This window comes from Cryptomeria japonica, chromosome 3 (assembly GCF_030272615.1).
Source record: "Cryptomeria japonica chromosome 3, Sugi_1.0, whole genome shotgun sequence".
Lineage (NCBI taxonomy): Eukaryota > Viridiplantae > Streptophyta > Pinopsida > Cupressales > Cupressaceae > Cryptomeria > Cryptomeria japonica.
The window spans coordinates 655,259,848-655,272,077 of NC_081407.1; the positions used below are offsets into that span (position 1 = coordinate 655,259,848).

Here is a 12,230-nt window from a genome sequence, read left to right on the forward strand (position 1 = left end):
GACCGGAAGGGCCTAAAAAGAAGGGGGTCTCCATTTGCAATGGGGCGATGTGTGAAAACGTCACAACAGGTCCCCCGGAGCTGTGTTCACCGAATTCCACTCGTACCAGGAGCCGAACCGGTGCGGAAGAGACTACACCATATGAATAAGAATTGTGCAACAAGGGTGAATGATGAGATAGAACGAATGCTGGAAGCAAGCATCATATTCCAAGTGGAGACGAGCGAGTGGGTCTCACCAATAGTGATATCATTAAAGGAGGTGAATCAAATTCGCATTTGTGTGGATTTTTGGTGTTTGAACACCATCACCATCAAGGACCCATTCCTGATACCCTTCAGGGATAGCATTCTCGAGAAAGTAGCCAGACACGAAATGTACTCCTTGGACGGTTTTTTGGGGTACAACCAAATTTCAATTGTAGAGGACAAGCCGAAGACCACATATGTGGTCGAGGACGGTGTATATGCCTACAACAGAATGTCGTTCGAGTTGTGCAATGCTCCGGCCACCTTCCAAAGGATAGTCTTGCGTATCTTTGACAAAATGTTTGTGGGGAAATTCAAGGCATTTTTAGATGATTGGTCCATCTACAGTGGATAGGACAAGCACTTGGTAACCTTAAGGAAATGCATGGAACAATGTCGGAGAGCCCGGCTAGCATTAAATCCAAAGAAATGTCAGTTTATGGTGACTAAGGGGAAGCTACTCGGCCACATTGTGTGCAAGGCCGGATTGAAAACAAACCCAGATAAGGTGAGGGTAATCATTGAGATGGAACCCCCAATGGATGTGTTAGGCATCAAGTCCTTTCTGGGGCACATAGGGTACTATTGGAAGTTCATCAAAAACTTCACTCAAATTTTGTACCCTCTCGATAAACTAACAGGGAAAGGAGAGTCATATGTCTGGGAGATGGCACAGGGAGAAGCCTTCGAAGAACTCAAGACGAAGTTGGTGGTTGCACCCATCCTAGCCTACCCAAACTGGGATGGAGAATTCCACGTACATGTGGATGCCTCTATTTATGCTATCGGTGCCACACTAGCACAGGTGGGAGGACATGGGTTAGATCACCCCAATTATTTTGCCAATCGACTACTGTCAAAGCCAGAAAAAAATTATAGCACCACAAAGAGGGAAGCTCCTGGGATGGTCTACGCGGTGCACGTGTGGCCGAGAGGGCAAGGAAAGCACTGGAACGTAGCCGTTGGAACAGTCCACCAAGGTTCAACACACCTGGAAGTACCTAGAGTGTTGGGGATGCTAGAGGTAGACATGTAGAGGGCGCGCGCGTTGTAATGTCCCCTTATACGATCCTTTAGAGTTTGGGACTGATTTCTTTAAAATCAATTGCAAAAGTTTTCTTTTTATTAAACTAGTGTTTCAAATGGATCGGGAGAGTGGCAAATGTAATGCCAATTATCTTGATGATTAGATTGTTCAACAGTACTTGTATGGAAATGGTGATTTCACAGTCTTATCAGAATATTGGATCTGATATATATATATATATATTGGAAGGTGCTTGCAACTTATACTAAGATATAATAGGTATTCCAAATATATTGATATATATGTTGAATTGTATGATGTAAATAGGTTAATGATTGTATGATTATCTCTGTGTCTGCAAGATCAAAGCATATCGATAACTTGCTGTCTCTGATATCTCTGGAAATATTTATGCAGATCTCCTTTTGCTAATCTGCCAATTTCCTTCCTGACTTATAACCTGATGACTTGCTCTTATACCCCTTTAAACTCGAAAGATTGCCTCTCTTGAGGAGTGACGAGACACACCTCTTACCATCGGGTCCCTTCATAACAAATCGACAATGTTGGTTTGATTTCTTCAACAAATCGTAGGTTGAAGGATGCGTAATGATTATCGGATATACCCCTGAATTCTGTCGACTGCCAGACTCCTTTGCGATGCTTTGTGACTCCACAATTAACAAAGGCAAACGTATCTTCCACACTGGTGGAAAAGCTACGGAACCTCCGATATGAACACCGGTCTTTTATATTTCTCAGGCCCGACAACAAGGACTCTTAACTCAATAATATTAATCCACCAATATTAAAGAGAGCAGTTTATGTTGATTAGTAGTAAAAGTCTGTATATCTTAATTATTATTTATTGATACTTCTATAATCGCTATCTCTGAAGTTTTGTGGTCAAAGATAATTATAGATTTCATTTTCCTATCTTGGCTACGTAGCTTTCCTTGTTTCCTTTATACATGTATGCAAAGGCAGACAAATCTGACAAGTCTGCCACTAGGTGTTAATTAATATTGACTGCAAATCAATATTTTATTTAATAATTTATTATTATAAAGGTAAATGGTTATTCATTATTCAATAATAGATTGCTATAGAAATAAATGGATGATTATTCAGTACCAAATAAGTGTATTGATATTTAATTTAATTTAATTTTTATGTTTATTCTTTTGTATTTTGATTTTTATTATCATTATTTATTATTAAATTATATTTCAAAGCGAAGACATCACACGTGTGGTCGAGAGTGTAGGCAAAGTACTGGAACGTAGTAGTTGGAACTGTCCCCCAAGTCTGGCACACAAGGGAGCAAGTAGGCGAGAAACCAATTTGCGGGAACTTGTCGCTCGTTGATGAACCGAGAATAAGGGGGGTTGAAGACTCCTCCAGTACCTTCCAAGTGAAAACAATGATGAAAACTCAGGAGAAGCCGAAACTCCCTAAAATTACAGGGGATGGATTGGAGGATCCCTTACGACATTGTAAGACGTATAACAATATGGGAGGCGAGTGGCCAAGATGACCACGATTATTGGCTAAAAGCATTTCTCGCCACCCTTCGGGGAATCGCTATTGACTGGTACACAGACCTAGATGGTAAGGACAAGGCCGGGTGGAGTGAACTAAAGAAGGCATTTGAAGAGGAGTTCAAAATCTTGAGGGATGACAATGAGATCGTCGCCAAAATCTATAATACCAAGCAAGGGAAAAATGAGTGTACGCACTTACTACCATAGGCTCAAAGAATTGTTGAACAAGATGGAGAACTAGCAAGTTGGCAGGTTGAAGAAGAGGTGGTTCGCTAAGGGATTGATACCCTCGTTGCACAAGAAGATGAAAGTAGTGCCTCCACAACAGAACACCAAGGACACCACAACAGAACGACATAGCAGAAAGAAAGAACAAGACTGTGGTTGAAGCGGCCAGAACTATGTTGATCCAAGGAAATGTCGCTCACACATTTTGGAGAGAAGCGGTGAGTACTGCAGTCTATACCATGAACCGGGTACTCATTAAGAAAGGTAAAGACAAAACCCCCTATGATTAGTGGAATGGGAGAACTCCCAATGTGAGTTATTGCAAAGTGTTTGGGAGTAAATGCTATATCAGGAGAGGTGAGCACCTGAGTAAGTTTGATGCTAAGTGTGATGAAGGAATATTCTTGGGATATTCCACTAAAAGCAAAGCTCTCAAGTGCTACAACAACAGGACTCTGAAGATTGTTGAGAGTATCAATGTCAGGGTTGATGAATCCCCTGAGAAGCCTGAGGAAACCGGCAGCAAGCAAACGGAAGATGAACCGGGTTTAGCCTTCTGGGAACCTGTTAAGAAAAAAACAAGTGACAAACACTGGAAAGAACTCAGTGTTTTTGTACCAGTAGAAGCTTCAATGGGTGAAGAAGAAGATGAAGTGGAAAAAGAAGAGGAAAAGCAAGCGAAACCAGCTACAGTCATTCCTAGGTATGTAAGATTGCATCATGATCCGAATCAGATCATAGGAGACAAAGATGCATGAATACTTACAAGGAGAAAGGTGAAAGAAAATTCTTGCGTGATTTCAGAATTTGAGCCTAAGACCGCTAGAGAGGCACTTACCGATGAAGATTGGATAAAGGCAATGGAAGAGGAGTTGGACCAGATAGAGAAGAATGCAACATGGCAGATAGAGAAGAATGCAACATGGCCCTTGGTACCCAGACTGGACACAAGAATGTCATAGGTACCAAATGGGTCTTTAGGAATAAGCTGAATGAAGAAGGCACAATGGTAAGGAACAAGGCAAGACTGCTTATCGGTGGCAATAAGTTCACCACTCTTTCCAATTATTCTACAGACTCCACCTTTGAATTCCAATATGAGTCCTTTGTTGTTTAGTTGAGCAACACTCAAAAGATTATGCTTAAGGCCTTCCACCCAGTAGACAGCATTTGCACTACTCTTTCCATTTAGTGAGATGGATTCTTTTCCTTTCACCATGCAAGGTGCATCGTTGCCAAACCGGACAACACCACCATCATATTCTTCAAGAGACATAAACTTTCTCCGGTCACCGGTCATGTGGTGAGAACACCCGCTATCAATGATCTACTCGTTAGAGTTGTCAATATGTGAGACAAGGGCTTTCTGGTCAGACAACTCTTCCTTGACAGCCACAAACACTATGTCCTCATTCTCTTCATCCTCAGATTCCTCATCGGTAACACCTCCATCCACTGCAACAAGACAATTTCTCCTACCTACTCCTTTATACTTCCTAAACCTCTCCAGTTTATCCTTATTGTCATTGTTAGGACAATTAACAGCTATATGTCCTATCTTATTGCAGAAAAAACACTTCAGAGGAAGCTTACCTCTGCATTTTCCGGTGCCTTTTGGAAGTCTCTTGGCAAGAAAAGCTTCAAACTCCATCAGAATCTCCTCATCGTCCATATCTCTGCTTGGCCTGGATTCATAACTGGTACTGACCTCTTTTCCTTTCCTGGTTGGTGCGGAGGAAGCAGACGCTCTAAAGGCTGACTCGGTCTTCTGAACACTACCATCATAGCCATTCAATTCATATGCAGTCAACTTTGCAATAATAGAGTCTAAAGATACCTTGGTTTTGTCGATAGACCTTAGCTTCTGAATAACGGGAACCCTGATTGCATAGATCGGTAAAAGTGATCTCAGAACTTTACTGACAACAGTGGCATCATCAATTGTTCCACCAGTGCTCTTGATCTCTCCAACCACTATCTTGATTCTTATGCTATACTATTGAATGGTCTCTCCTTCAACCATCCTCATATCTTCAAACTTTCCTCTAAGGCTTTCTTCCTTAGCCTGCTTGACATGTTCATCACCGCCATAAATGGATTCCAATTTGTCCCATACTTCTTTCGGATTGTCCTTATCTTGTACATCAATACACAAAAAAAACTGCTTCAACACTTTGTCATATCAAAACACAACTGATTGGTTGTCTTCACCACTGAACTTAAGCATAGCTATACTGGTTAAACAAAAATACTTCAGACAACATTCGATAGATCTCAAAGCTTGATAACTACTTCACTGATATAATCATGCATGAGTTGTACCAATAATACCACAACCATTTAACAATGCATGCATATCTAACTTAATCAAAACCACACAATCATCACATGAAAATCTCACAACCCATAACACAGATTTTTCACGTGGAAACCCAAATGGGAAAAACCACGGTGCGAATGATTACCCACAAGCTGTTTGTGAACTCTTTTGAAGTCCGCTCTGTTAGGAGCCTAGTCTGGTTAAAGACTTTACAATAAAGGTCCTGTTAGGAACAAATCCTGTTAGGGATCACCCGGTTAAGGGATGGCTATATACCCTGTTAAAGGTTGAAACCCTGTTAGGAGTTACCTCGCTAGAGGATTTAAATAACTCAATAACCTTGAGCCACCTGGTTAGAGGATTTACAACAATGCCTGTTAAAGCTACCCGGTCAAGGGATTTACCTTCTGTTGAAATGGTTAGAAGACAACAGGTAAAACATTGATCTGATAATAGCACTTCTTGCTAAGGCAGATCCTTTTCAGTTCCTCTCTTTTGCAATCACACTCTGCAGATTCCTCACTCTGGTTCGGCAAGTATCAAATCTCCAACACGTGGACACAAATACAACTTTTGCCAACCCCTGCAATAACAAAACTCATCGACCTTATAGACAACAACTAGGTCGGTAGCATAAACCCTAAACCCTAAATATTTCAAGTTTACACTTACAAGTGATCCAATCTTCACCGTATTTGAAAATCAATAACCCATCATGCGCTCTTCACACCGCTAAGAAAAATGCTCATTCCCGAAGTAGGCATTCAATGCATTCAATCTTCACACGCAAGAACCACAAAGAAATCCTTCACGTGCACACAACTGACGTGGTATCTCGATCCTTATCCTTATTCCTTAACTAACTGGTCACAAAACATCATCGTTTGCACCGCACAAGCCAAACCGGTAACCCTAGAGCTGAACTGAGACTACCAACTGGTAGTCACACTTAGTGAACCCCTCTCACTTTGAACTTACCTGGTTTTATCTCATTCCGGCCATTATATATCAATACCCATTGGCTTGGATGAATTGCATACGTCGGATGTGTTTATTATGCCACAATTTCCAACGTTTCGCTGCCTCGGTAGCCCATTGAGCCATCATTCGCCGCTCATCCAACTTGCCCAACGCGTACAACCTTTCCCGCAAGCTTTCCATATCACCAAGCCGGTTCTCAATAGCTATATGCAAACTAGGTACCATGAACTCAATGGGTACAATTGCCTCCTAGCCACACATCGGTTGGAAGGGTGTCTGGCTTGTTGTTACCTTATACATGGTTTGGTAAGCCCACGGGTTGGACAAAAGCTTTTCCTCCCAATCCTCTTGTTCGACGCCATAGGACTTGTATATGACGAAGACCAATATTTTGTTCGTAGCCTTTGCTTGCCAGTTGGGTCTCGGGTAGTAAGGGCTTGACAAGGAGTGAAAAATCTTGAATTTTGTCGTGAAAAGTTTAATCACATGATTCACAAAATGCCCTCCTTTATCACTTGTTAGTTGGATGGGGATGCCATATCGGGTGATGATTTGCTCATATATGAACCTTGTCATACTCAAGGCTAAGTTGTTCGGTAGTGCTTGTGCTTCGGCCACGGACACCTCTGTGCATGGATTGCCTTCAATGGGCCTATAAAATCCAATCCCCATCGCTTAAACAACTCCCGCACATGGGAGGGGTTTAGGGGCATGAAGTCCCTCTTGGGTGGTTTGCTTGCTCTCTGGCAAGTATCACATCCCACTGCCCATTCACGAGCATCATTGTACAACGTGGGCCACCATAACCCTGCCAGCAACACCTTCCGAGCTATGTTGTCTGGTCCCACATGACCACCTATGGGTCCTTCGCATGCCTCTCTCATCACCCCTGGGATCTCTTCTTCTATGATGCATCTTCTCAATACTTGATTGGGTCCCATCTTGTAGAGCAACCCGTTAATCAACTGGAATGTCTGACTCCTCAGGACCAACTCCTGGTAGCATGTTGGCTGGAAACTGTGAAGTTGACAAGTAGTCCTTGATGTTGTACCATGACGGTAGTGCAATTATCTGAAATAAATGAGCATCCGGGAAGTCATCATTCACTCCTTTGGGTGGCTCTACAAAGTAGTCACAGAGCATCGCAAAGGAGTCTGGCAGTCGACAGAATTCAGGGGTATATCCGATAATCATTAAGCATCCTTCAACCTACGATTTGTTGAAGAAATCAAACCAACATTGTCGATTTGTTATGAAGGGACCCGATGGTAAGAGGTGTGTCTCGTCACTCCTCAAGAGAGGCAATCTTTCGAGTTTAAAGGGGTATAAGAGCAAGTCATCAGGTTATAAGTCAGGAAGGAAATTGGCAGATTAGCAAAAGGAGATCTGCATAAATATTTCCAGAGATATCAGAGACAGCAAGTTATCGATATGCTTTGATCTTGCAGACACAGAGATAATCATACAATCATTAACCTATTTACATCATACAATTCAACATATATATCAATATATTTGGAATACCTATTATATCTTAGTATAAGTTGCAAGCACCTTCCAATATATATATATATATATATATCAGATCCAATATTCTGATAAGACTGTGAAATCACCATTTCCATACAAGTACTGTTGAACAATCTAATCATCAAGATAATTGGCATTACATTTGCCACTCTCCCGATCCATTTGAAACACTAGTTTAATAAAAAGAAAACTTTTGCAATTGATTTTAAAGAAATCAGTCCCAAACTCTAAAGGATCGTATAAGGGGACATTACAACGCGCGCGCCCTCTACATGTCTACCTCTAGCATCCCCAACACTCTAGGTACTTCCAGGTGTGTTGAACCTTGGTGGACTGTTCCAACGGCTACGTTCCAGTGCTTTCCTTGCCCTCTCGGCCACACGTGCACCGCGTAGACATCCACCTCCAGCGTTCCAACACTCCAGGTACTTCTAGGCTCTAACTCGTCCCTGTGCTCCCTCCGACCGATAGTCTACGGATCACCTTATCGCTTGGTCTTGGCCACCCTGTGGCCTCTTCTCACCTTTATTGGGGTCTACAAGCATGAATTACTCAAGACCGACTGGACTTCTTTTAAGTCAACGACGCCAAAATGTTTACTCCCTATGATGTGAATTCTCAAATTACCAAAAGTAAACAGAATGTAGCAAGTACATGAACACTAACAACGCATATCATTTACAGAATAATTTGTAGAACATTTAAGGTAGAAAGATATAGCTTTTATTGCATAATACAGTAACATCAATTTCCCGTTCCCGGCACCATCTTCAATACATATACCCTCGACAGTTAGTTAAGCTTTTATTGCATAATACAGTAACATCAATTTCCCATTCCCGGCACCATCTTCAATACATATACCCTCAACAGTTGGTTAAGGATGCCAACCATTGGACAACTACCTATCCCCAGGGAACCAACGGTTCATTACATTATCATATCACAAAACATAACAAATATAATTTATTTAGGTGCGGCAATTATGCCGTCTACTAGAAATATTTTACTTAGCGTCCCCAAGCTTACTCCTTTCTAATCTTGGTAGAGTTGTAGACAAGAAGGAAATTTTACATTCTTCCTTGTAACCAATTGGAATTTCCTGGTTTTTGAAGTTGAATTTGTGTCACAGAACCTTAATCTTTTTCCTTTTTTCTTCTTCATTACCTCCACATCCTCTAGTTGCTCTTGTACCTATCAACGTATGTAGAGAGAAATGTACCACCTTCCCCTGACTATACTGTAATGTGCTGGAAGACTTTGATTCTTATTCTTCATTGTCCCTAAAGATCTCTTAGAGATTTTTACTGCAAGTGCTTTGATCCATCACTAGTTTGGTCTTGTCTTGGATCAAAATACTTTCCTTGATAGACTAGTTTATTGAAGGCAAGGGCTGCATGTCCATGTGCGTTGCTGCAAATCTAGGAGATAGATTTTAATATTCTGGATCTGATAGGTCCTCAGTTACATCCTCAATGATCATGTTGGCCAACTGATCTACAGTCATGCAACTATACTCTATCCTCTTAAAGCTCAAATTCATTGTCACATTAGCCCAACGTAATGCATTTTCTGATTTTTTTGGAAGGAAATGAATCCAAACAAGTATAAATTCTGATCACACTATTCAAGACCCTTAAATTACTGGTATCAATCCACAATTGCAATAAACAACATCAAACTTGCTGATTTATGTCACAAAAACCCTAGAATGTTAGATGAAGCCAATTCCAAATTAGTGCAGCCAAACAGTCTTCTAAATGATTTATTTGAATAATATAGCTACTAAAAACAATGAATGAAGATGTTGGAAAGTACAAATCAGAATTTATAAGATATTTTTGCACTCACAAAATGCTGTACCCAGCTGAAAAGATGCAAGTTAGATTTAGATCAGACCATGCAATGTCTGTTAACAGTAAATAGAGGTTGGTGACTGGTAGAGCTGCTGTTTGGAGATGTATGTCTGGCTAGCCCCAATTTTTTAAAAGACACAGGACATTCCAGAAACTTGAGGATGTCCCAGAAAACAAAAGAGGGCAGCTTGTCATCACCAGGATGGGTGTCGACATTTGTGATGTCCGCCGACAATCCCAGGGACAATCTGCTGTCCCCAGTATGGACGGGGATGTTTGTGACGTCCCACAGCCATCCCGGGGACGACTGGCTGTTCCCATAAAAAAGTAGAGTCTTTACAAAAATAATAAGTCCTAAAAAGCAATTTCATGGTACTTGTCATAAATTGTTTAAATGATGTTGGTTGAAGAAAACTAATTTCCAATGCCAACAGCCTCACACCCAACTCACCCTAAATGAGGAGAAAATAAAATGAAATTTTCTTTGTTTTTGTAATTTCATATTGTAGTTGAAAGTGAAACTTGCAGCCTTTGGGTATTTTGTTGTAACTTGTATACCATTTTTTAATATCACATGGATATTGACAATGAATTATGAAAGCCATTAAGTTTTGACATTTGCTAATTTGTTTGACTCTCATCTGAACTCTCAATTCAAAACAAATGTTATGTATTAAGGATCTACAATGTATATTATGAATGCTTTATCAATGTTATCATATGAATATTAGAAATTTCCCTATATATTTTTCCTTGTCTTTTATATAGTCGTCCCCTTTGTCATCCCCAAAAATGGCCCAAAAAAGTCATCCTCAAAATTCATCCCCCCATCCCCTACCATCACCATCCCAAAAACTGGGGTAACATAGGCTTGTATATTATTTTTATACAAGCAGCCCCCACTATCAAATGTGCACTTTCGAAATTAAACGAGTAATACCAAACGATTAGGTTGAAACCTAAAATCAACACAAAAGATAGAAGCTACTCTAAGTTTAAACAAAGAATGCACATGAACATTCAATGATGGATTTGAAATTTGAGAGTCACTATCAAATATAAAATTGGAATTCAAATTCAAATTCCATTTTAAAATATAACATCCTCTAAGTTATCTTTCAAAAAGTGTATGGCCAATTCATGACATGAAAACAAATTGCATTAAGGCTGAGATATATATAATTTCATAGATAGGATAACTTACAAAAATAACTATGAACAGTAAATACAAACCTGGCATGAAGCATTGTCCCAGCTGCTCCTATTTGGGTTGCCATCACCTATGCAAGAAACCAAAGTTGTGACATAATGCAAACAGAAAAACATTTCTTGTATAACAAAACAGAGTAAATTTAGAAAGGTGATCAAAACTTTACCAATATATGATCATCGTAACTGCAAAGAACTAAATCAGTTTTTATTCCCTGCACAAAAAGGTTAAACTAAAGTGAACATCATTCTATAATAGCTCCAATAGATTCTTTGAATTGATGCAATGCAATTAGTATTCTTACTGAGAAACTTCACAAGCAAATCATCAAACCAAAAAAAAACCCTCATTTCCAGGACCAGCTAATAAGGTTGTAGTTCATTTGAATTAAAGTCGTGCCTGAATCTTCTCTATCATTGTTGACAGAACCCTCCAAATATTTTTGAGTCATGAACTTCCCCAAATGATTTCAGGTGTATTAAACTTTGCGAGATCACTACCTTCAAATCTATGAAATTGACTCTCAATGGAGTCATCGTTTCTAATTTCTATCTGATATCTCCCATGATGGAAAACTTCATAGACATCTTACCACCTCCAACTGAAAAATGAGAAGGAAATTCTTTAAGACATTGAAACTTCTGTGGCACATTTGGAGTATCATATAATGACACATCAAGCAAAAAGGCTGAAGAACAAAAAAAAATGATAATGTGTTTCACAAAGTTAAGAATAGCAGATTGTGGGCTGGGGGCCTAGCTCAATTGGCGAGAGCTTCCAATGGTGAAGCACAAGGTCACGAGGTCTAGTCTCCCCCCAGCCCACGTGATACCGGAGGATGTGTCATGCCAGCGTCACCGATCACGTTAAAAAGTTTACCTAGCGCACAGAAGTTTATAGGGGGTGCTATACCCGATTCCTACAGTCTCAAAAAAAAAATAGAATAGCAGATTGTGTTTTGTATGTAGTCTGAATGTATCATGCAGCCAGAAGTGGAATTAGAAGTTTAATTAGATAAGAAAAAAACATAAACATATGCCATAGTCTTGAACTTTGCATTTCAGATGAGGCAAATATTCTATATCAAAGAAAATTTTCAGTAGAGAGACTACTAATCAAGTTTATGAAAGTATATAAGTGATAGCATACCGTTTACTCGCTAACTCTATTGGAATGAGTATCACGGAAGTAAACAAAATTACAGAATAGAGACAATACTAATAATTTGCAACAATGATTTCACAAAGACTTGTAAGACAATAATAATAATTCACAACAATGATTTC

The 12,230-nt window shown here is 39.9% G+C and overlaps 1 protein-coding gene across 10 annotated transcripts in view; it reads right to left on the minus strand.

Annotated features, from left to right (window-relative positions):
• The window catches only part of LOC131033765 (uncharacterized), a 46,330-nt gene that overhangs the window by 8,637 nt on the left and 25,463 nt on the right, over positions 1-12,230 (minus strand). For 5 of the 10 annotated variants that reach the window (XM_057965046.2, XM_057965048.2, XM_057965047.2 and 2 more), the window contains 2 exons: positions 11,111-11,158; positions 10,968-11,014 (listed from right to left, as the gene is read on the minus strand). In XM_057965046.2, the coding sequence (XP_057821029.1) occupies positions 10,968-11,014; positions 11,111-11,158 (95 nt within the window). The other 5 variants (XM_059218500.1, XM_059218499.1, XM_059218501.1 and 2 more) reach the window with 3 other exon arrangements.